Source organism: Calypte anna, chromosome 3 (assembly GCF_003957555.1).
Source record: "Calypte anna isolate BGI_N300 chromosome 3, bCalAnn1_v1.p, whole genome shotgun sequence".
Classification (NCBI taxonomy): domain Eukaryota; kingdom Metazoa; phylum Chordata; class Aves; order Apodiformes; family Trochilidae; genus Calypte; species Calypte anna.
In genome coordinates this window covers 92,546,505-92,570,686 of record NC_044246.1, presented here as the reverse complement: position 1 = coordinate 92,570,686, position 24,182 = coordinate 92,546,505, and the positions used below count along the sequence as shown (strand labels likewise).

Genomic DNA, 24,182 nt, shown 5'->3' with positions numbered 1-24,182 from the left:
TTAAAATTAAAATCACATCATGAAGTAATACTGGAAATAATTTTTACTTCTGCTACTACTTGCTAATGCTGACACATTTTCAGTGAAGAATGGTGGTGGTGTGAGTGGTGGAGTGTTCTGGTAGCAGCTTTTATGACTATCAATATGAAATGATGTTTCCTTCCATCTTTCTCAAAATCATTTACTTTTTTAAGATAAAATACCTTTTACTGAGTAAGCCTCCAGAAATGTTGAGTCTGGGGCTTCTTTTATTTTTGCATACATTCTTGTCAACTGTGGAAATTAAAAATTTATAACATTATTAATTGAAGGCAAAGACTTCATCAGAATCAGAATAAAACCTAAAATTAATTTGCAGAAAAATCTGCACAAAATTATTTTATGTGATTTATGAAGAAATACTGCAGTGTACAGTGCAAAATTCTAAGGAGTATTGGATTTAAAAAAAATGCAAAAATCACCCAGCAGAGTAATTTATTCACATTGTGTCATACATTGAGGGCCTGCCTACAAAGAATTTCTAGGGACAAGTCCCAACCTTACTGAAAAAAAACCCAACAGTATGACCTTAGATAACTTGCAGATTTTTTTTTTCTTTTTAAAATGTAATTTGTATCATAATTCATGAGCATAAATTTAATTGTATCAAAGAACATGCATATGTTTTTCAGTTAGGTTATTTTTAAGAAAAATATAGATGTAGGACAGCACCAGGTGATAACTGATTGTCATAGAGAACTGGACATTTGGTGTTCATGACATTGTCTCACTTTATGAAATCCTGGTCAGTTATTTTACAGGTAAATGACAAGGAAAAGAAAAAAAGTGCAATCTTCATAAAAATATAAAAGAAACACGTACTATATTGCCATTTGCAGGGATTTTTGTAACTTAAATATCGTGACTGTAATAAGTAGAAACTGAAAGAAATGGTGATTTTTGTACATGGCGTTTCCCAAGAATAAATGCAAAATACTTAAATGCTCATTGTCCTTTGTTAAATAAAGTAATACAGGGTACTAGAAAAAATCCCTGAATAAGTGTGAGAAGTTGTTTAGGAGACATGGGGGATAAAACTGTATTCTTTAACTACTGTATTGAGCTAATTACATGACAGGGAGTTTTATGTACATAAAGGCAAACATGACACGGAGATAAATAGTTCTAGATCTAATTAAGTGTTTTATATTAGAGTAATGTATAAAGTTCAGTGATGAGGCAAAATGCAGATTTCTAAAACTATTTTAGGTATTTTTCACAGTTCCAGTTATTTACTAACAAATATATAACATAAATGATCAGTAAAACAGAGTCCTTAAGTTGTCTGTTCTTGGATGTTCTTTTTATTCAGCCATTTGGCCAAATCACTCTTGTGCCAGGTTCATGCTTTTGACATTTTGTCTGGTTGAATAATGTGAGTTTCAGCTGAAAGAGGCTCTTGCAAGTCAGGAATTTTACTGAACTGATCCCTTAGAACACTAGCGCATGTTTTCTGGGCTTGAAAATCAGACAAGTTGCAGATGTGTGTTTATATGCTTGGCAAATAAAGTCTTCAAAGACTATACAATACATAATTCACATAATGCAAAAGCATTTAGAAATCTGCTGGTCGAATCATCATAATTGTGCCTTTGAGGGAGTATCCCGAGCCTTTCCAGTAGTACCACTTGATGCCATTGAACTTGTTGTTGTTCTGTCGTAATGGGTAATACATTCCATTGAGGTTAGAAGGGCCACATGCATCAAACCACCATCCTGCAAGACAGAAAATGAAGAAAAAACACCAGCAGATGAAAATGTCAGAACAGGTAATTTTCATAGTAATATATAAAGACACTTCGCTGTCCTGAAGCAAAAAAGAAATCTAAAACCAGGTTTTCATCTTTATGATTTGAAAGTATCAGTATAAAATATGTCTCACAAACTCAGCAAGGAAATTTATATATTTGGTACATGCTGTAGAAACTTATATTATACATAGTAGTTAAAAACTGACAAGAGAAGGCATTCAGTCAAGCTTCATTTATTATTGAAGTCAGACATTACTGTTGACCATCTCAGGGCAGAACTTGATGTGAACTATGATGGCACCGAGTCATCTTTGGTAAATTCCTGTTTCACAGATTTAAACTCCTTTCTTAACTGAATTAATCCTCTAAAAACAATTACCTGTTTCAGTTTTCTGAGCAGATTAGTTCAAAATCTCTGTGCTGAAACTTGGTAAGAAGGAAAACAAGAAAAAAGTAGCCCAAACTCATTTTGTATCCTTGTGGTCCTGACCTGTTACTGGGTCATAGGGAAAATTTATTTATATTAGTAAGATATTATTTTTATAATTCTGTTATGGTGATAATGCGTGTGTTCTGCTTTGCAGGGCAGTAATCCAATTATCCCTTTGAATAAACTGAAGCTGTCTTTTGTCTAGCAACGTGTGCTATAGGGAAACAAACCACTGCTTTAGAGAAAACAGGAAGAGAAGTCACATTTACAAAGCAGTTGTTTACAATTCAGAATGTGGAATTCCAGACTGAGAAATTATAGAATGGCTTGTGTGGGTCAAAATAAAAACACCACCTAAAACTCAGTGATAACCAGTGAACAATAATTAGGAAAATGCAGATTGGTCTATCTTACATTTTTGTATTACCATTTCTTAATTAAATTGGAATACAGAATTAAATATTTGTATCCTTCCGTGGCATGTACAGTATGCAGCATCTTTGGGGGTTTTCTTCTCCTCTGGATAGTTATTTATCTGCCTAAATAATCAGAAGCCATTTCACTGACCAAATGAATCTCTAAAACAATTTGGAGGGGGATTAAGTGTTTTATTTCAGGGACTATATGGTCTTATTCTTTGGAAGAATCTGCTGTCACTCTGATTAGTTCCAGCATTACAGAGTTTCTTGTATCTCAACTTGAGAGACTTTGTGGTTTTTTTCTCTATTTTTAATTTCTCTTGTTTTACTTCAAGTAACTTTTGATCAATGATAAAATACATTTGGAGTCACAGTACTTGAGCATTTATCTGTGAGTTTTGGACTTATTCAATAGTCGAAATTTACTGTCATAATCATCACTATTTATCTCATAGACAATTTCAGTGCCAATAAAAATAGGAAGACTGAGAAAGAAAAAATATTCCTACCTCCTGTTAGCATTTGTGAACATTTGCAAATACATTTGTCATTGTCTGCATCCTTTGTGCTAAAATCATTTCCTGGTTGGCTTATACTACTTATTTTGCCCGCTGTCCCAGTAAGTCCTTTAAGGTAGATCCTGTAGAAATGAGGAATGGAAAAACAATTATTATGTGGAAGTTAATGGTAGTTGATGTGCAAAATAATGATGGAAGAGTTTACAGTAAAGATCCTGTTATAACAGTTCACTTCTCTTCTGGCCAACATACTGTTGTAAGCTGTTTTGCAGCATGTTTTTATATGACTGGAAATGGTCAGCACAATATTCTAATGAACAGCTTTCACCTTTGTAGAGATTACTGTTTATTCATGTCATATCAAAAGAAAATAAGAACAGGTAGACAGTAAGTCATGAGATTTTTCATATATCTCACGCATTTCTTAATTGTGTACATACATTTCAGAAATACTTTTTTTCAAATGATTTTACAAGTTTAAGCCAAAACTGGTTTTGATTCCTAGTTTGCTATTAGTACAACATGGCAATGTAGCATTAGAACTTTGAATCTATGAGAGATATTAATTACTTGGACTACTGATTACCAACTATTAACTGATATTATAGGAGTTTCTCATATTCTTCCTAATCACATGTGATAGAATTATTAGTGTTAAATCATAGAATCATTCACAATGGAAAAGACACCTAACATCAAGTCCAATTGTAAACCTGACACTGCCAAGTCCACTACTAAAACAATATGCCTAAGCACATCTGCACATCTTTTAAATACCTCTGGGGATAGTGACCACTTCCCTTGGCAGCCTGTTCTGGTGCCTGATAACCCCTTCAGTAAAAAAAAAATAAAATTCCTAAGATCCAATCTAAACCTCCCCTGGTGCAACTTGAGACCATTTCCTCTTGCCTTTTTACTTGGGAGAAGAGACTTGACTCCCACATCACTGCAACCTCCTCTCAGGTAGTCGTAGATAGCAGTAAGGTCTCCCCTCAGCCTCACTTCAGACTAAACAACCCCAGTTCCCTCAGCCTCTCCTCGTAAGACTTTGTGCTCTAGACCCTTTGTGGTCTTTGCTGCCATTCTTGGGACATGCTCCAGAAACTCAATGTCCTTCTTGTAGTGAGGGACCCAAAACTGAACAGAGTACTTGGGGTCAGCCTCACCTATGCTGAGTACAGGGGAATGATCACTTTCCAACTCCAACTACTCCTACGACTTTCCAGATCCTGCTGGCCACACTATTTCTCACATAAGTCACGATGCTGTTGGACTTCTTGGCCACGTGGGCACATTGCCAGCTCAGTCACTCAGTTATCTACCAATGCAGCCTGGTACTTCTCCTCTGAGCTCCCCAGCCACTCTTCCCCAAGCTGGTTATGCTGTGTGGGGCTCCTGAGACCCAAGGGCAGGACCCAACACTCACCGAGCTGAATCTCCTGCAATTGCCCATCTCCCATCCATCCAGCCCATCCTGACACCTCTGCAGAGAAGCAAATCAAGACTGCCCAGATGGGTGTCATCTGCAAACTTACTGGGGATGCACTCCAGACAATTAATGTCCAGACAATTAATAAAGTTATTTAATAAGAGGTATTTCAGTTTGCTTCAATTCCCTGTCAAGGTAAGCTTTCAGTCAGGCTGGACTGGATCTCCTTATGCAGGTACAAATGCAGTAGGAAGAGACAGAGGGCAGGAGATAACACAGCTATGACAGGATGACATTGAAGTGGAAGAACTTGAACCAATCTCTTTGTTGATTGCATTTCTTTATCTAATAGCTCATCCTTCTCAGAAAAATTCTATTTGTTTAAGGAGCTCTGACTCAGAACTAACTTGTCCCTGGAACAACCTTCCTCTTGTACGTAATGGTCTGCTTATGTTAGAAGCTGTCTTTGGTAGTTTAAAAGATTATTTTAACCCATTTTATATTCTCTATTTGAAAATAGTAAGAATCAATATATTTTTATTCCTTTAGGTTTCAAAAGATAGCTTATTACACATTTTTTCAATTATCTCTTTCAGAAAGTTTAATATTATGCTTTTTTTTTTAAGATGAGTTCAAAATTCTGTAAGCCAATTTCTAACATAAATGGTATTAAAGGTTCAAAGTATAATAATTTAACCTAAGCTGAACTTTCAAACAACATTTGAGTACTATTTATTTATTTTTATTAATATTTTTTTTAAGTATGGCCCAGTATAACAGAAAATGAAAAGCAGAACAAGTAAATTGAAATGGGAAGTTCTGACTGGATATCAGGAAAACCTCTTCCACCATGAGAATAGATAGTGGTGGAACAGGTTGTGCACACTCCACTTTTGGAGGTTACCAAGACCCATGTAGATCCTGAGCAAACTTGTCTCACCTCATAGCTTTAAGATCAGGAAGTCTGACTCAAATAAAGCCCATGCTGATCCCAGTTTTTCTATGAACCCATTAAATTTCAATTTTATGACCAAACTCATAATCTTTCTTGCATTCAAAATGTACTAATGTTTTTAATATAATGAAAGTTGCTCTTAATTGAGTACTTTCTTAGGTTTTTTTTCCATTTTCATAATGTTAAATATGTTCTTTAATCCACTGCATTCTATGATGCATTCCATGTTTGGTTGCATTTTAAAATAAAGTATCTATTTAAAGACAACCATCTTAGTTTTCAGTAATTATTTTTTAATATTGTAAGGGGGAAAGGGTAATGACCCATTTTACAAAGGTTTCCTTTATAAGTATTTTAAAGCATTACTGTAAAAAAATCTCTTCTGTAGATTCTGACCGTTTCCAGATGAAAAAATATTTGCTTTGGAGTTGAGACAACTGTATACTACTAACACACTAAGATCTAAGAGTTTGAGGGAGGGATATGCTGATAGTTTTGGGCTGCTTTGCATATAAGACTTGAAGTAACACCAGTGTCAGAATGACTTTGTTTACAACAACCAGTTGCTAGAAATCCTGGAGAAATCAATTAATTATTTAAATTGATGAATTAATCTTAAATTTAAGCATTTTTTCTGTCCAGGCACCTAAAGCTCCACAAATCTGTAAGGTCCTTATAAAAAAAACATCTTTCTGGCCCATGTAGTAGGAAAGCATCTGTTACACTGTTGAGTCTCTAGTTTCCTCTCCAACCAGTCAAACAGTATCTACTCACTGCATTTACAGAGAACTTGAAGACTGAAGTATTAACTGTCCATGTATTTCAGCTGTGGCTGATAGCACTTCAAAATGTTAACACTGTGATACTATTTAAAATGTATAATCCTGTAATAATGTTTATTTCAATATAAATTATCTATTTAAATTGTATGTTATTTCCTATTTTAACCAACGATGCAAGAAAAAATTGTAAAGCTCACATTTTGCAGAATGATGAGAGCATAAGCAATATGCCCAGTGCAATCTGGTGTTTAAATTGACATGTTTGCAGGGTGTGAGACTGGACATCTGATACTAGCTTCATTTTCACAGGTAGGAGCTTGTATTCTTTGAGAATCCAAGCCAGTGGGTCATGGAAGGAGAAGGTAGCATTACCTCAGTGTGCTCTTTATGATGACAGCACAGTTCTTAATATCCACAGACTTAAGTGAAAAATATTGCTGTACTGTTAAGCTTAGTCTCCACCTTCCACAAATACATTTATTGTCTTGAATCATGATTTGATAGCAACTGCAAATAGATTCCAATTACCCTGAATACACCATAGCAAACCATTTCTTCACTTCAGTGCATCTCATCTGTTACACCTACTCAGTGTGCACTAGTAAAATATACATTGTCTCCACTGGAAAAAAATTATTAGGTCTGTTTTAAGCAATAGGTGAAAAATGGAGCAAATATTATTTTATGAGTGAACTGAAAAAATGCCATGGTTTGTATGGAGTAAGGTAATGCACCTACACAGTCTAGAATTTTATTATCAGTTCTTTTTTCAGTCACATCTGATTTTTCTGCTTACCTGTATTTTAGTTCTTCATTTGCTAGAGAGAAGTGGTCATACAATGAATATGCTTCATTTCCTTCCCAGTCTTTCAGTTGTATTTTAAGAACATAACGCTTCTGATTAGTGAGCTGAGAGACAAACTCATTTCCCAGCCAGTACTCCCCAGCAGGATCACCAAATCCCTGTAATTCAAATTGTATATTTAAATAGCTTTGTTTTCTTTTTTCTCTTAAATTTGAAACAACCACTTTATCAGTTTATAAGCCTAATAGTTTTCAATCTGTCTGAATATTACTTCATCTGAGATTTATAGATCTGTAATATTTCAAAGTTTATATTATAAATATTTCAGCAAAGACAAACTGTGGAATCTGAAATAGTGAATCAATATTACTTAGTAGATTTGGAGTAGTTTCAACTGTTGCTACTAGAAACACAAATATAAATAACTCAAAAAATGTAGACATATCATGGAACAGTTGATTAAAGGAAAGTGAGGGTTCTCTTTAAAAATAAACATCCCAGTTGCAAGTCTGCTTACGCAGACACTTACACTACTCTGACATTTCCAAAATGAACATCTAAGGACAAAGGAAACTTCTAAAACCTGCTTACATCCTAAGGATGATACTAATATAACTTTATTATATCAGATTTCAAGTAATAATAACTAATTTTAAGGCTTCAGAAAACATTGCTCACCATCTTGTACTCCTTCCATGTGCGGTGAAAGTCCACGCTGCCATCTTCACGTCTTTGAATGATGGTCCAACCTCCTCCACCAGTTTCCATGTCACAATAGGCCTGCCAGAGGAAGCATGTAACAGCATAAGTCATGGCAAAATTAAAATACAAAGCATGTCCTTTGCATTATTGTATTTAGTGGCATGTTTTAAAGTGTGCAAGCACAAAACACCTGTTCACCTAAAAATGCTGTTTTTTCATAGCTTTCACACAAATCAGTTGTGGATGCCTACAAATAAATGTGATTCCTTAGCAGATGTCAAATGTAACAGAATACATATGGCATCTTAAAATAGGTGATAGCTGCTGTGAAGAAAAAAATTAATGTAGCTTCTGATTCTGTACTTCCCTCTTGCACTGATACTTATGTGAGCTTCCCAATTAAATATTTCTCCTGAAAGATATTTCTACTTCTGCAGGTTTTTTGTGAATGATCTGTTTGAATTTCCCCATGGTTTGTCAGAGTTAAATTCAGGCAATGAGCATCTGAAATATGTTTTTATTTCCACTGTCATTGTCCAATGCCTTGCAGATGGTCTGACCCCAAAATTAACCTCAGGTGAAGAACTCTTATTATCTGAAAGTTAGATCTTGAAGCCATGTTTTTATATATACCGGCTGTAGTGAGTATCTTAAATTCCAGAGCAAGAAAGTAATGACTTTAAGATGTTTCTAAATACTCATAAATCATCTTTGATTTTACCAAGTTATTGCAAAACATTTGAAAGAACTGACAAGTAATAGAGAGATCAATGAACTCAGCTTTAGAATAGCCAATAAATGCATAGTGGTGCAACAAAATTCAAGTTTAGAGGTGATTTGTTTGGTCAGTCTCCTAAATCAAAATAGAAAGCTTAATAGAATTTAGTTGTATCTTAACTGCAGTGTCAGAGATGAAAGGTATTACCAGGGGTGCTACTATGTTGGGGAGATACTGATGGAAATAAAATTTTGAAAATTTAGAGGAAATTTTGGAGTGATGTTTGAGGGACATAGGGGACAAATTAACAAGAAAATCTTACAAACATATGAATATTTAGGACCATTTTTCTTGAGAAAGGATTTCAAATTTTGCATCTAATTCTGCTTTTCTGAAATGTAGCAGAACTTAATGTACATGTGTAGTGGTGAACTTATCCTAAACCCTGACTCCCCATCCCCCTGTGCAACTGAGGGTGGAGGCAGGAGTGAAGCTATTAAGGCCCAGGAAAACAGGAGGGGTGGGGTATTAAGGGCTGGTTGTATTTTCTCTTTCTCCTGATAGATTCTATTAGTATTTTTTTCTTCCCAAGTTGAGTCTGTCTGGTTTTACCCATTACTTCAACTGGGGAATGAAAATCTCTCTGTCCTTGTCTCAACAAGCCGTTAGGTGGATTTTCTCCTTCCTATCCCATGGTAGGGGTTAGTAAGCATAACAACAGTACTAACTTTAAGAAAATTCTTAAATTTCTTGTACAAGTATTCCTGTTTTGACAGTTCTGAATTATAGAATCTTTGGGGTTGGAAGGGACCTTAAAGATCATCTAATTCCAACTCCAGGGACACTCCCCACACAACCAGGGTGCTCAAAGCTCCATCCAACCTGGCCTTGAGCACTCCCAGGAATGATGCAGCCACAACTTATCTGGACAATCTGTGCCAGTGTCTCACCACCCTCAAATGGAAGACTTTTTTCTGAAAATCTAATCTAAATCTGACCTCTTCCAGTTTGAATCCATTCCCCTTAGTCCTAGCACTACCCGACATCCTAAAAAGTCCATTGCCAGCTTTCTTGTAGGCCCCCTTATGGTACTGGAAGGCTGCTGTAAGTTCTGCCCAGAGCCTTCTCTTCTCCAGTCTGAACAAGCCCAACTCTCTCATCCGCTCTTCACAGAAGAGGTGCCTCAGCTCTATGATGATCTTTGTGGCCCTTCTCTGGACCTGCTCCAACATGTCCATGCTCTTCTAGTTTTGGGGGCCCCAGAAGTGAAAACAGTACTGCAGGTGGGGTCTGAACAGAGCAGAATTGAGGGAGAGAATCACCTTACTCAATCTGCTGGTCATGTTGCTTTTTTATACAGCCCATTATACCAGTTTATGGCCTTGGAAAGGGAAACCCTTTTCTTTCTTGAGTGGAAAGTGTGGCACAGGCAAAGGGAATACACTGGTTATATCATCTCCTTTTAGTGTCATAGTAACTGTTTTAAAAGATGAGAAGATTATCGTTGTTTGAAATTTCAGTGTATGGTTGGCAACTGTTGTAATTGCTGGTGTATCCTGCTTCCTTGCACTAGATAAAAACTGAAAATTCCTTTTGCCACATATTAAGTAAGCATCATACACTGATGATACCAGACCTCACCAGTAGTCCAGAACCCTATGTTTCAAGCCCGAACATTAATGACCATTGCTCATTAAATCATTCCTTTGCTTTCCAGATCATTGCCCTAGAAATCAATTCTCTCACTAAGAAGTGGGGAATATTTAATGTAAAACTATGAATTTCAAGTCTATGCACACACTTGATTTTAAATTTGGAAAAGAATGAAGCCAATGTAAGAAACAGCAGTAAAGATTACAGAATGAAAATTAATCAAGTAAGCTTTTTATTAATTACTTTTTACTAAAAATACTTAAGTGAATTATGTATATTCCTAAGTAAATCTAAAGATGAAGATGGACTGTTCAGTAAAAAGATTAAGGAAAGAATTTGCATAATTTAAAGTAAACATAATTAATTGCTGTCTCAGTCTGCAGAGGGAACAATTTCTTCATGATGTACATGAAAGACAAGGGGAGAAGCATTTATTTGAATGGTAGCTCTTTTAAAATAAAATCTCCCTTCTCCAATAAAATTATAGGAATATGAGGCTCCAACACTCATTACTAGAACAAAACTCTCCTGACCTTTCAGCCTAACCTAGGTTTTATATTCAAAAGGAAGAAATGTAACATTTCATGAAACTAGTAAAAATAGATACCAAGATTAGGCAGGCAGCAGGAGTCTTCAAACTGATGCCAAAAAGAATAAAGAGATTAGCCTCTCAAATTACCACAAATTGGCAGGGGGAATATGTGATTTATCTTGTAACTGCTTCAATACCAGCAGTTCTAGCAGCTGTACCACTATGAGAGCTACAGTCAGCTTTTTCTGTTTTTCACCTTTGGGGAAAGAACACCACTGTATTTTTGAAAATGCTGTAAGGTACCTGCAACCAGAAGTAGTCCCCTTTAAGATTATAAACACATGACCCCTTTAAGATTATAAACACATGAACTGTCAGCACTCAATCTCGTGTCTTCACTCCCTAAGAAGTTGACTTTCAGAGCAAGTAACTTTTCTTCTTTTTTCTTGCACATTAGGATATTTGGGGTGCAAGTACTTTTTACACCTACTGACCAAAAGCAAGTCAATTTCCACATCTGTGCAGTCTTCTTTTGCATCACTTTTGGCTGTTGTCAGAAGGCTTTTGAGTTGTGATGCACAATGATTTTGTATTCTGCTACCTCTAGTTCATAGAGGTGTGACCAGGTAAGAATCACAGTCTTAGTTTCCTTCTTCTGCAAAAAATAACTATACATGCAGTTAATAATGTAATTCAACCTAATATGAGTTACCAGGGAAAAAGAAGGATTATGAGCCTCCTAAAATTCACAAAAACCACCCTCATCTGAGCAGTTACTGTATCAGAGAAGCTACACAGATGCTCTTTTTGTAAGGCTTAGATTTGGAAACAAATTCTGGATATGTATTTTAGACATAAGGTCCATGGAATGGTTTCTTTTGAAATTACTACCTAGTTGTCCAAATGATCCCTTTCTGGCAAAGTTATGCAAAACCTTTTTTTTTTTTTTTCCCTGTAAATTCAAAATCACTTTCTGCAGGAGAGCTTTGGTTAAAAAGGCCTTGGCTTGGAATGTGTGTCCATTCCCAGATGAAAATGCAGCACAATTTAGGTGGAAATAAGCTGAGACACTGCTTTGGCCACTATTTTAAGAGATGGGGTAATAGATTGGCTATATTTGTGGTAACGGTTGAGCTAATCTATTAGGGTGATCCAGACTCAACCATTCTGCATAGTTAAAACCAGAAGATTAATCAAAGATTAATCAGTTCATGTAACTGCTGTAAACATGAAGCTACTGACTTTTCATGGGTTTGCCTCTGCCATTTTTCCATGTGTCAGCAGTCTTTGCTGTTTTTCCTCAGTGTTTTTAAAAGAACTTAGCTTTTGTCCTGGTGCAGAACAGGAAAGCTTGAAAATATTAATGGAATGAAATAATTGTTTTCCTCTCAGCTCTCATACACTATTCTTTAGTTTTGGATTATGATGGGAGACAAATTAGTAAAGTGGGATCAGTTACAGATTACACAGAAGTTGTTTATAAGCCTTCTGGGAGGTCAGAAGGTGTTACAAGAGGAACAGATGAAAACATAAACAGCAGTGCGGCACTTTTGGCAAATAAAAAAGGTCACTCTGTTTCCTGGTTTGAGTGGCCATTCACAGTACAAACAGATGAAAAATGGTGTAATGTGTTGATTATCCCTATGCCTCCACGTCCCTCGAACAACTCCTCTTAGGTGTTTGTACTTGTATAAAAAACCTGCATCAAATTAAAACTTTTTTGGCCTCTTCTTTTTCAGATCTTATAGAAGTAAAACCTTTACTGTCTTTTTCATTCTCTCTGAAGTTGAGATACTAAGAGTAAAATTACTGAATATTACTAAAATAAGTATTAATTTAATCAAATTACTCCCTTTATATTTGCCACTTCTTTTTTTCCTCAGGCCTCCATGTTAGAGCATTTAATATTTTAGAGTCTTGGAAATCTGCAACTGTATTTTTTTTTCAGTGATAAAATATTTGGTAGGTTTTAGTTCTGCAGAAATGTGCTTTGCTGTGGCTTCTCAGATCATATAAACTGCCTAAACATTTATGGCTTTAGAAATGCAGTATTAAAGTTTATGACAGTTAGAAACTTTCAGCCTCTAATATGGTAAGCATTTGTTTCTACTTCTAGAAAATACACATGCTCTGTATATTATATTTGATAGTAAAATTTAAATCAAGGGTTAAGGTTTGAGACAAGTACTATTCAGAGATTCAAGGAATGTATCACAGAATCACAGAATGGCTTAAGTTGGAAGGGACCTTAGAGATCATCTACTCTAACCTCCCTCCAGTGGGTGGGGATGCCTCTCATCTGGACAAGATGGTTCAAAGCCCCATCCAACCTGCCCCTGAACACTTCCAGGGAGGAAACATCCACAACTTCTCTGGGCAGCCTGTTCCACAGTCTCACTACCCTCATACTAAAGAACTTCCTACTATCCAGTCTAAGCCTATTCTCCTTCAGTTTAAAATCATTTCCCCTTGTCCTATTGCTGGAAACTCTTATGAGAAGTCTTCCTGCAGCCACTGGAAGACAGCTATAAGGTCCCACCAGAGTCTTCTTTTTTTTAGGCTGAACAATCCCTGCTCATTCATCCTCTTCTCATAGCAAGGAGGAACCATTCCTGAGATGTCTAGCAAAGACTGTTGCTGTCTATTTTCTACATATGCAATATCTTGCATTTCCTTTAGCATTTAAAACTACAATTGTAGATACCTATGCTACTTAAATACCATTCTGCTTCATATGGAATAAAAGAAGTTTATTTCATCTTATGCTTGTGGGTTTTTTATTTTCCCTAAGAGATTAAGACTGCAGATGCCATCATTTCTCTAGATGGTGTCTGCAAAAATTGCAGATTTTATGTATTGTATTTTTTACATCTTACACAAACAAATTGCTTGTTTGCTTTAGTTGAAATCTTTTTAAGGGTTAAGATCTCTAAGTCTGGCTTGGCCTAGATGAAGTTCTGGCACTTCAAAGACTAGTCAGTGGTGAACTTTATTTCTAAACCTTTGCTATCTAAACTTCGAAAAAATGCTTTCTCTGTCAGAGCTTCCCCAATTGCTTTTCCACATGTGCCCTCATTTTTCTCTGCCTTTGTACATTTTCTGTTAGTCTTTTTTCCCCAAGAGTTTCTGATGTAATAAAATAGAGCCTAAGGAATTTCATTAAATTGGGACGTTTTTTGTAAGGAAATGTCTACAATATGAAATTATAAAAGAAAATACTTGGCAATTTTTTTGTGTTTATCTAAGAAATATATGAAACATTTTTGATTATATTCAAATGTTCCTTCTCACCTGCTGTGTCTGAAATGTTGGAAACAAACATTAATCATTTGAACCCTGCTCCTCAGAATGCTAACTAGTTTTTGGTTCTTTATCCTCACAATCCACCTGGAACTTTTCTCCCTTTCAGATGCTACTGATTCTTTCAACTGAATTACACTATCTGAAGCTCTATCACTTTATTCATTTCAGTAGATGGAGCATCTCTTTGAGGTATACAGTGTTTCATCTGCTGAGTGCCATTTTTTGCTCAAGGTCTCTTCTCTGGGTGTATGGTATATAGCTTAAACTGGAACTGGCACTGAAGATCATTCCAGCTAAATACATAAGGAAAAAAGATACCTATAGAGGGAAACCACTTCAAATTCCCAGCCTTTATTTAAATCACAGAAGTATTTTCCAGTGTCAGTTCTGCTAATCTAATTGTTACACAAAAGCCCTTAAAACACTGCATAACCAAGAACCTGGAAGGCACACATGAGGCCAGTACTAGTAGATGAGTACACATCCATGAGTACTCTTCCATATCCCTGATTTTATCTCCTTTTATCACCTGAAGGGACTTGTGCATATGAAGGAACTAAGAACTCAGCGAAAACAGGAGGCTGCTGATCACGTAGAACGCCTGTTAGATGTTAACTGCTAGTGAGAGATTTTTATCAAGAAATTTCTGTCTTGTTTTAATTGCATTAATTATGTGGAAACAAAGAATGAAATTCTGGCATGCTGCAATGAACAGTGAAATGCTCATTCTTTTCACCTGAGTAAAGATTTCACCTGAAAGACTTCCTTCTTCCTGGGGAATATTCAAATCTATAAATGATGAATGCTCATTAAAAAAACATAATAACTAATAAACTTCACTATTAACTATCCTTTAAAATAGAATATTTACCAGATCAAATAATTTTTAGCACTCAGTATGGCTAGGTAGCACTTATAGCCATCCTACCTTTTTTTCTTGTGCAGTGTTAGGAACTGTTAGGGTGTAGATTCCGCTTGTTGTCAGTCCAGACTTGAAAGCTTCAGCACAGTCTTTGAAACTGATTTGCTCCTCCTTAGCTATGAAGTTGTTTTTAGCTGCTAAAAATACAATAGAAATTTAAGGCATTAAGGAGATGAATAAAAGTTACTAAGAAGCAGTTAATGAGCTTAAAGCTTTGCAGTTCCCAAAAAAATGCCTGGTCCTAGAAGCTGACAGATGAAGTTATCCACTACACTTCTGCATGCATTAACTAGTTTTACAAACTAGCTACTGATTATGTTAATAATGACCTTTGGCCAGTACTCTAAAACTGCAAAGTCAACCATAAGAGTTCAAAATATTTTATAATACAGCTGACCAGCAGTAACTAGTTTTATAAAATTTTAGCTATTTTTTTTGCCACTGAGCAGGAACAACTTTGTATCAAGCTGAAGCTTGGTAGATCAGCATAACTGAGGAGGCAACATCCCTTCTGGAATTCATTTGTTTAAAAAATACATTTATATACCTAAGTCTTCTTGTTTTATAGAAAAATCTGAGTTTCATCTTTTTGTTCAGTTCTTTATTAACTATGGAGGTTGGAATTTCCTGGCATTTTGCCTGCTGACTGATATTTCATATTTGACCCCTTTGGGCTTCGTTCTGTGTATTTTCCCTTTTAATTTAATCTAACAAGCACAGCCAGTTAGTACAAAGTTTTAGGTGCTTATATAAATATATACTACATGGTATATATATTATATGTATAAATGCCTGTATTACATTGGCTCACTATGTTCTTTTAGCTTGCTTATTCATTATTTACCTGTTTACATGCTTTGCCTTAAATATAAAAATAACACGTTCAGTGTTTTAATTGCTTTTCCACACTCTATTGTTTGTATACTGTCTTAGAAGCTTACCCTGCTAATTTTGTCTTTTTGGCAAGCACTCACTATTTTTTCCACTCTGGGTTTAACAGCATTGTAGCCAACATGACTTTGACTTGTTTACTTACTAGCATAGCAGATAACATCAGCAGGAACATATACAGCCTTGCTAATGGTATTTAAGCAAATAGTGTCAGTTATTAAGACAAAAAACTTGACATTTGCTTTGGTTAGAAAAACCTACATCGTTACTTAGGACAGTACTTAAAGGGAGGACTTCTGAACACCCTTTACCTTTTTTCTGGTCCAACTTAGAGTAATGTAGGATTATCTCTCAATACTGTCTGTTAAAATATAAGGAAAACTATTTTAAAATCTTCTTAGTATTCATTTTTAAATCCTTTTGTAGAGGGTCTATATGATTGTACATTTCCAGCTCCAAACACACCAGAGCCAGCTATACCTTCTTAATTTGTCAAAGTTCCCTATCAGACATGAAAGTCACTGTAAGGAATTAAGTAATTTGTTTAAATCCTGCCTAGCCATAACCTGCCTAGCATAACATGCTTACGGTTTCTGTGGGTTTTCTATGAAGCATGTGAATCTGCATAAATTTGGAAGCTGAGGCTATGGTTTGTTGCAGGGCTGTAAGGCATTTAGCAGTGAACTTAATGCCAATAAAATCTGCTAGGCTGAGGGATTTTTAGGATGAATAGGGAAGCTTCAGTGAAAGACTGAAGGATTCTTGGGAGTACCTGCTGCCCTGGGATGGTGCTTTCTGTTGTCTGGAGCATACATAAGTTCTAAAAACTGGGAAACTGGACCACTGCTGATTGCTTTGCCTTTAATAGCCACTATAGTTTGTCATTTCTTTCATCAACCTGTAAGAGATGGCAGAAGTCTTAACCCAGATCCATGTATCTAACCTAGATACAAGGGAGTGTGTATTGCCAGATGAACCAATGCCAAGAGAGATGAATGATGCTTGCCATCTCTGTATTTTGTTGAACCACTGGGGAAGTGGGCAGGCAAACCAATATAAACCACAAAAGATCAGCAAAATCTTGAAAAGAGACCACATAAATGTTGTGGTTGTCCTACACCCCCTAAAAATTAAGCTAGTTAACTCAGATGCAGAATTTAAGGAAAAAAAAAAAAAACCCACTTTGTGAGAAGCAGACGTGTGGGAAAACTGGTGGCAGGGCTTTATAGGTAATAATGTACACAAATTAGGGAATGTCACTCAAAAGATATAAGCATGTCTGATTTTACTTACAGTTTGGTGTAGATATCATGGTAAGCAAGTTATGAACAGTCTCCATCAGATCATGTTGCTGCTTTTGCAGAACGGAGTTGTTTACTGTAGCTGTAAGTAACTGCTTTTCTAGTTCTTCTATTATAGAATTCTGCCTGGCTACTAGGACTTGAAGCTGATCTTTTTCATCTTTTATTGACTTCAGCTGAAGTGTGTGCTTGTCTTCCATCTCAAGAACTCTTTTTTCTAGAAAGCTAAATAAAAGATTACAGTTAGTCTCCTCAGAAACAATTCTGAGCTGATATCAAAGAGAATCAAGCCTGTTGCTGAAGTTTCTTTCTTCATAAGTACTCGACTTCATTCTCTGATTCCATTCATGCTGTAGAAGCTAAATGAAAGCTGAGTTTAGTGTGTATATATATATATATATATGCTTTAATTCATTGTATGACTAATAAACACAGTAATAAACAACATTATCTACTATAATCTGTATTGCACGCTTTTAAAGTGTAACTGCTGGGGCATTGATAATTCAGCATTGTGAAAGGAAAAATGTATTTTGGCCCTAAAAAAAGGATAGTAGTGCTAGAAGAACAGGGAGTATAAAATGGATGTAGACCCAAAGTAACCTTTACTTATGACTATGAAGTGTCTTGATTATTATTCTCTCCCAGGTTAGGCATAACAGTGAAAGATTTCATGGGTTTGCCTTATTACAAGATGGAAATTATTTAAAGATGAACCCAAGAACTTTGCAAGTGTCCTATATTTATAAAAAATATAGACTTAGAATCAATGCTACAGTGTTAAGACAAGGAAATGTGCAAATAGGTAGCTGAAGATATGTTAACCATTTCCAGTTCTGGAGTAAGAGTGAGTAGGTGACTGGCTGTAAAATTATTTCAGTAGTAAATTTTCTGATGCAGACTCTAAGAAAGCTGATATTAAAAGAAACGTGGCAAGAGGGGAGTTCACCTAAAATCCGTAACTTAAAAAAAAATAATCCTGAACCTTATATCTCAAGCAGATAAACTGGATGTCAGATCACTTGTGTTAGTTGAAAAATAATGCTATTGTGTTTATGTGGGTTTTACAGGGGAAGTGTGAAGTCTGCGGAGTTCAACAAAAAAAAAGTGACATTTTTAAATTCAGTACTGACTTTTCTTTCCATCTGATAAGCATGTTTTTATTAAGCTTGTTTTTATTAAGCTGGTAGATAAAACCTTTAGGGAGCATATATAAATGTACCAGAGTAGTGAACAAAAATGTCAGAACATGTGTCCTGTTTTTTTAAGCTATTTCTTTTAAAATAAAAAGCACTTTGCACATATGGTTCTCATTGAAAAACAGCTTTGAAAGAGAAAACTTAATGTTATTACTGCTTTTAGATTTCTCTGTAAACTCTTTACTGCCAAAAGTAAAATAAAACCCTGGTGATATGAAAATGAAACAAGCTGAAAAAAAAGGTATGAGCCTTTGGACAACAGCTAAGTAGAGAAATGGGCATGAGGAATAGTTGGTTATCAGTCTGACTTTCAAAAGATTAATTAGTAAGGAACACTGAATATACGTAGCATATGACTTTTCTCACCAGGTCAGAAGAAAAATTTGGCATTGACCTAACTGAGGATTGGGATAGGTGTGTACTACATGGAAATAAAACTTGAGCGATATGGTTGCACTAGCTTAGTTTGAGTCAGGCTAAGTAATTTATAATTTTATCTGGGTAAACCTGAAAAATATAAATTGGCCCCAACTGAAGTGCTGAGAAGTGTTCCATTTTTTTAAACTGAAGTTCATCATATGAGAACTTGAGATGGTGAAGAATGACATATAAACAGAACACAAGAAGAATAAACGTGCATGTTTCTCTAGACCTTAAATGAGGTATGACCTTTGCAATGAGCAAAGCTGGACCTGGGGAGCATCTGCACAGGATCTTATTTTCCTAATTCAATACATTTTTTTCTAAAACCATTAGAAGGGCACGTCAGGAAACAGCTTTTTACTGGCCTGATAGGCAAACTTACCTGTTTTTTTCTTGTAATTTAGTTATCTCATTGGTCTGATCTGAAATCTGTCTCTCTAGTTTGTTTGTTGAAAGAGAGTGTTCCAAAAGCTGAAGTTCAAGTCTGGTTGTCTGGTTTAATACCTAAAAAGAAATTTATAAAAATATTTGAAAATCAAGATGCTTCCTTTAAACAAATTGTAATTTCTTTATGTTGTAAAATCATGTAAATCTCTACTTAAGCCTATAATGAAAAAAATAATTTTGAACACTTACTTTGGGCACAAATGCTCATACAATTAGAATGAAGAAGACTACAAAGAAGAGCAGTAATTTTGTTCTTACATTTGCATCTATCATTTGAAATACTTCAGTAGCATCCTACATTTCTGATCAGTGCCTGAGAGTTAATTGTGTATTTAGTTTCACTGTCATACCTTCCCTTCTCTTACGATATTCTTGTTTCTTTACTGGAACTATTATTGTTGTTGTTCAGGAAATCATAAAAACATTGAATAATATGGGTTGGAAGGGACTTTTAAGCATGATTTAGTCCAAGCCCCCCCCTGCAGTAAGCGGGGACATCCTCAGTTGAGTTTTCTTAATTTGGTATGAAATAAATTAGTTTGCATCTTTCTCTCACTGGCTGAAAATTTGGCCCAGTCCTGAAATTTCTAGGTAGTTCCCCTTTAGGTATTTATCTTAATCCAAAATTATGTTTTATTTTATTTTATCATGAGACCACACATCTGTTGGGTGCTTTCTATATGTATTATTTACTGTCTGAATGTATTTGCATCAGTAAATGAAGAAATGCCGAAGTTAGGAAACATGGAATGTATTTTTTTGTTTGTATCAGACTTTATTAGTTTGAGGAATGCTTTCTAGAAATATTTTCTCATCTTTTTAAAACAGCTTTTTTTAATTCACAAGAATTTGGCCTTCACTGGCAGGAAGAATTGATTACTCATGTCCTTCAAGTTAAATAGTCATTAAGGACATGATTTCACACTAAAGTGTAATTGAAAACTATTGCCAAAAGTAAGTGTCCTTGAGAGAGCAATTGTTTGGTTAATTTCCTTATGTTGTAAATTAAGCCCTTAACCCAGTCACCAGTAATTTCAAGCAGAGAAGGAAAGTTACAGTAATTATTTTCTTCCTCTAAGCAGAAAACAATTGAGTAATTTTCAGAAAGACTCTACGGTGAATAAGTAAATACATTTTCTCAACATGTGCAAAATACAGAGCTCCTGAATAATGCCTTCAGGAAGTTTAATTCATTATGCCTGTGAGCTACAAGCTATCAGTTTATAGAATCAAAGAGTGGTTTGGGTTGGAAGAGACCTTAAAGATCATTTAGGTCCCACTTCCCTGCCCTGGGTAGGGACACCTTCCACTAGATGAGGTTGCTCAAAGCCCCAACCAACCTGGCCTATCAAAGAGTTCACAAAGGCTATTTTAGGTTAAAAAATGTAATTGAATTCATTGGATTAATTCTACAGATATTAAAATATCTTAACAAGGATTTTAGATTTCACATGCTGTTTACATTATATAAAATGTTACATGCAGCATACTATCTTCACTATTTGTCTTGAGAGTTATATACCTCAGGTTTTTTACCAGGATTTAAAAAATACAAATAAACACCTTTCTACATGGATTGGTCATGTCCTATAAAATGTTAACATCTGAATTGCATTTCACACAATGTCTTATTTTTAGTGAATAGTTTTCAGCTAAAGTGATAATAAAGCTAATAAAAATAATTTATAGAATAATATGTACACTTCAGAAGTTTACTTCTGTGTGAATATACTTTTCTAGTAGCCTCTTCCTAACTCCTTTTTCTTTCACTCATCTCGGACTGGTTTATTTATCCCTCTCTTAAATACCAATAATATAGTGCATTATGCTGGAAATTGTTATCCCACTTACAGTATCTGTGAAAACATTCATTAAAAAGGTGCATTTTTATTCGATAAGAAGTTTTTAAAAATGCAAAAGAAAAATGTAAGAAAGCAACCTACTATGTGGTAAATGGAACAAAGAAAGTTTGAAGGAGCTCTCTTCTAGATAAGATCTGGTGGGGAGAGGTGAATTGTCAACAGAGCTACACAACAAGGGTTATATAAAAGAATACTAGTTCCCAATTAATGCTTGGAGGAGTTTTAAGTACATTATCTTTAAATATGAATGTCACAACTGTCTTGCTGGACATACTTAAAATCCTGCTGTAACTGAAGTCTTTCAAGAGACAACAGTGGGCTTGAAATGGTGTAATGCATTACCAAATACTCGTATTTCCTTGAGCTGGGTAGAGCTGTTAAATAATTCAATTGACTTGCATTGTTGAACTGAGAAATGTAATACTAAACTCGATTAGTTATAGGTGTTTGGGAAGCAGAAGCATTTTTAGGTTGAAATTCACTACTTACTTGTGCTTCAACATCTGTTAATTTGCGGGTCTGCTCAGCTGTTTGATTTAGTAAGTTTGTGCCTATTTCAATCATTACTGCAGTCTGGTTCTGCACTGCAGTTTGCTGGATCTCTACCATTTCTTTCTTCATACTGTCTTGGATGTAATTCTCAAGCTACATGGGAAAGGAAAGAGAAGATAGTTGCATTCTTTGAATGTTGGAAGGGGTGGGGGTGGGGGGGGTAGTACAGCCTGCTGGCTGCCTTGCTAAACAGATTTGGTCCTTTTCCTCGTCTGTTCCGCATTTCTGTGAAGTTTCCCAGTATAAAGCTCTGTGAGAGGAAGGGGAAATATGACAAGGAATGTGTGGCCACCCATTTTCTAAAGGCAGGAACAGGGATTTGCAGGAGGTAGGTAGAAGGGGAGCAGTGAGAATGCTTGGAAGCTTTTCTGCCTCAGTGCTCCCACCACCAGCAGAGGAGCTTCACCAGCTTTGACAGCGATGGGAATTTTTGAGAAGACAAAAGCTTAGGAGTTTAGTCATCTTCCTGTATCTAGACTTAAATATTTTCAAAAGCATTTTTCATCACATGGCTAGAAGTCAGAGAAGAGGTCAGATGTCATTTAACACTGTTATATGCACATTTTTGTCAGAATTTCAAATAAAGACATGAAACACTAGGAAAAATGATAAATATTTAATATTTAGGAACGCAAAACCTGATTTAAGTACTTGATTCCAAAGTGATTTCTATGACTAAACTAATAAGGCTTTTTTGGTAGTCATAGAATATGCATGTACACTGCTTTCATGAAAAGCAAAGAGAAAACTAATAGCAAGGAGAAAATTAAGGTAACCTTTTATGAAGTCTTTCTACATGTCTGTATTATCCTAAAGCAGTCTGAGTTTTCTCCGTGCATTTTTGATATAATTTTTCAATAACTTTCCAAATATTTCCTATTTTTTCCATGAGTCATTATGTTTGAACTCCATTAAAAATCCAGGCCACATGATTTTTTTTTTTTTTTTTTTAATTTACTGTGGACATTTTTAGGAATTCCTAAAATGAAACTTCCACTTCACTCCAACATTGTTCTAGCAAGTGATCTGTAAACATTTTTGAGCTTCACTCTATAAAGAGGATACTAGCTAACACAAAATAGTTAATGTCATAAAGCACAAGTAATAAACATAGCCAATTCCTAAGTAATTTTCCTAAGGAAAGCACTGAAATGGGTTGGTATCTTGATATATTTTTTTAAGTATTATTTTGAGAATACAATCTTGGTATGAATAATGGCTTGTGATGAAGCAGCTTATGATTTCATATTCTACCAAACCACTGTTCAGATACAGCTATTCCTCTTCTGACCTGCTAAAGATCAGCTACCAGATCTATTATCTTAGAACATTTGCCCCCTAAAAAATTACTTACACAAGGACTGGAGTTTTCAACCTTAGTTTGAATTTCTGTATTTGTGCATTGGCTCTGTTCTCCACATGCAGCTGGTGAACTGCAGTGCACAACAGAGATTGCAGAACTGGCACAAGCTTCCACCCACAAGTACTGTACTGCTCCATAAGTGTACTTCTTATGGCAGTAAGTATCCTTCCTTCTTAAGGATTTAAAAGCACCCTAAGCTTTTTAAAAGCACTCTAAGTGTTCTTTGTGGAATAACTTTTTTTAATATAAAAAGTGAACATACAATCAACTGGGTTTTGGTGTGATAATCTGAGTATCTTCAATTGCCATCATACCGAATTCTGCCCTATTTACAGGATGAGTTCTTAAGTGTTACCTTTTGCTCCTGGACACTCCTCATTCTCAAAGAGTTTCGCCACCAATGCAGGAATCCAATTTGACAAAGCATATTGAAAATCTTTAAAAATTTGGTGACATCTTTTAAGTCTTCTGTTCAAGTAAGGTCAGTGGCTTTTAACTACGTACTAATTATAAGCCATCTTTGGTCCTTGATAATTAGGCTATGAGATGTTGGAGTTTAGTGATAATTTAATTTTGAAAAGCAGTGCTATTTAGCACACCATAGTCCAAGGAGATGTGCAAAATTCTGAAGGTTTTTACATAGATAAAGATAAGTAATTTTTCACTAAAGTTTGATGCTGCTCTGTGAAGACCACCACCAATTAATATGTGTCCCTCTGAAAAGGCTAGACATCTGGGAATTAAATAACTTATAAGAGTCCAAATTAACTTTAGCTGGAGAAGTGGACATCATTACAGACAACTTGGAAATGCACCTCTGTTAAAAGAAAAGGAAGGGAGATCTCCAGAATGCATTTGATTTGCTTCATGTACCACAGTCAAGTACTGTAATGCCTTTATAAAAGATCAAGGATATGGCCTCGCCTGGCAGAGTCAACGCACATCTACAGATACAAGGGTCAGTGAGAAATAAAAAAACAACATCCAGAGAAACAAAGGAGTGGGCTTCAGAGAGACACCAGATGAAAAGGCACTGAAAATACTGCATTGTTTACTAATTTAAAAAGACAATTAAAAAAAAAAAAACAAAAACAAAAAAACAAACAAAAAAAAACCCCGCAATAAGTAGATGAACAAGAGGAGACTGATCAAGAGCTTTGATTCTTTCAGAAATTAATTATGGATA

At 35.4% G+C, this 24,182-nt stretch overlaps 2 protein-coding genes across 3 annotated transcripts in view; one reads left to right on the top strand and one right to left on the bottom strand.

Annotated features, from left to right (window-relative positions):
- MCPH1 (microcephalin 1) overlaps window positions 1-24,182 on the top strand; it is a 120,801-nt gene that overhangs the window by 44,375 nt on the left and 52,244 nt on the right. The gene's annotated exons all lie outside the window — the stretch shown is intronic.
- ANGPT2 (angiopoietin 2) overlaps window positions 580-24,182 on the bottom strand; it is a 42,733-nt gene continuing 19,130 nt past the window's right edge. Inside the window, exons 2-9 of one of the 2 annotated variants that reach the window (XM_008495625.2) lie at window positions 21,571-21,726; window positions 19,155-19,276; window positions 17,143-17,375; window positions 14,965-15,095; window positions 7,807-7,908; window positions 7,120-7,286; window positions 3,149-3,279; window positions 580-1,755 (exon numbers count right to left, since the gene is read on the bottom strand). In XM_008495625.2, coding sequence (XP_008493847.1) covers window positions 1,595-1,755; window positions 3,149-3,279; window positions 7,120-7,286; window positions 7,807-7,908; window positions 14,965-15,095; window positions 17,143-17,375; window positions 19,155-19,276; window positions 21,571-21,726 — 1,203 coding nt within the window. In that variant the 3' untranslated portion in view covers window positions 580-1,594. The remainder of the gene's footprint in view (window positions 1,756-3,148; window positions 3,280-7,119; window positions 7,287-7,806; window positions 7,909-14,964; window positions 15,096-17,142; window positions 17,376-19,154; window positions 19,277-21,570; window positions 21,727-24,182) is intronic. The other variant, XM_008495627.2, reaches the window with a different exon arrangement.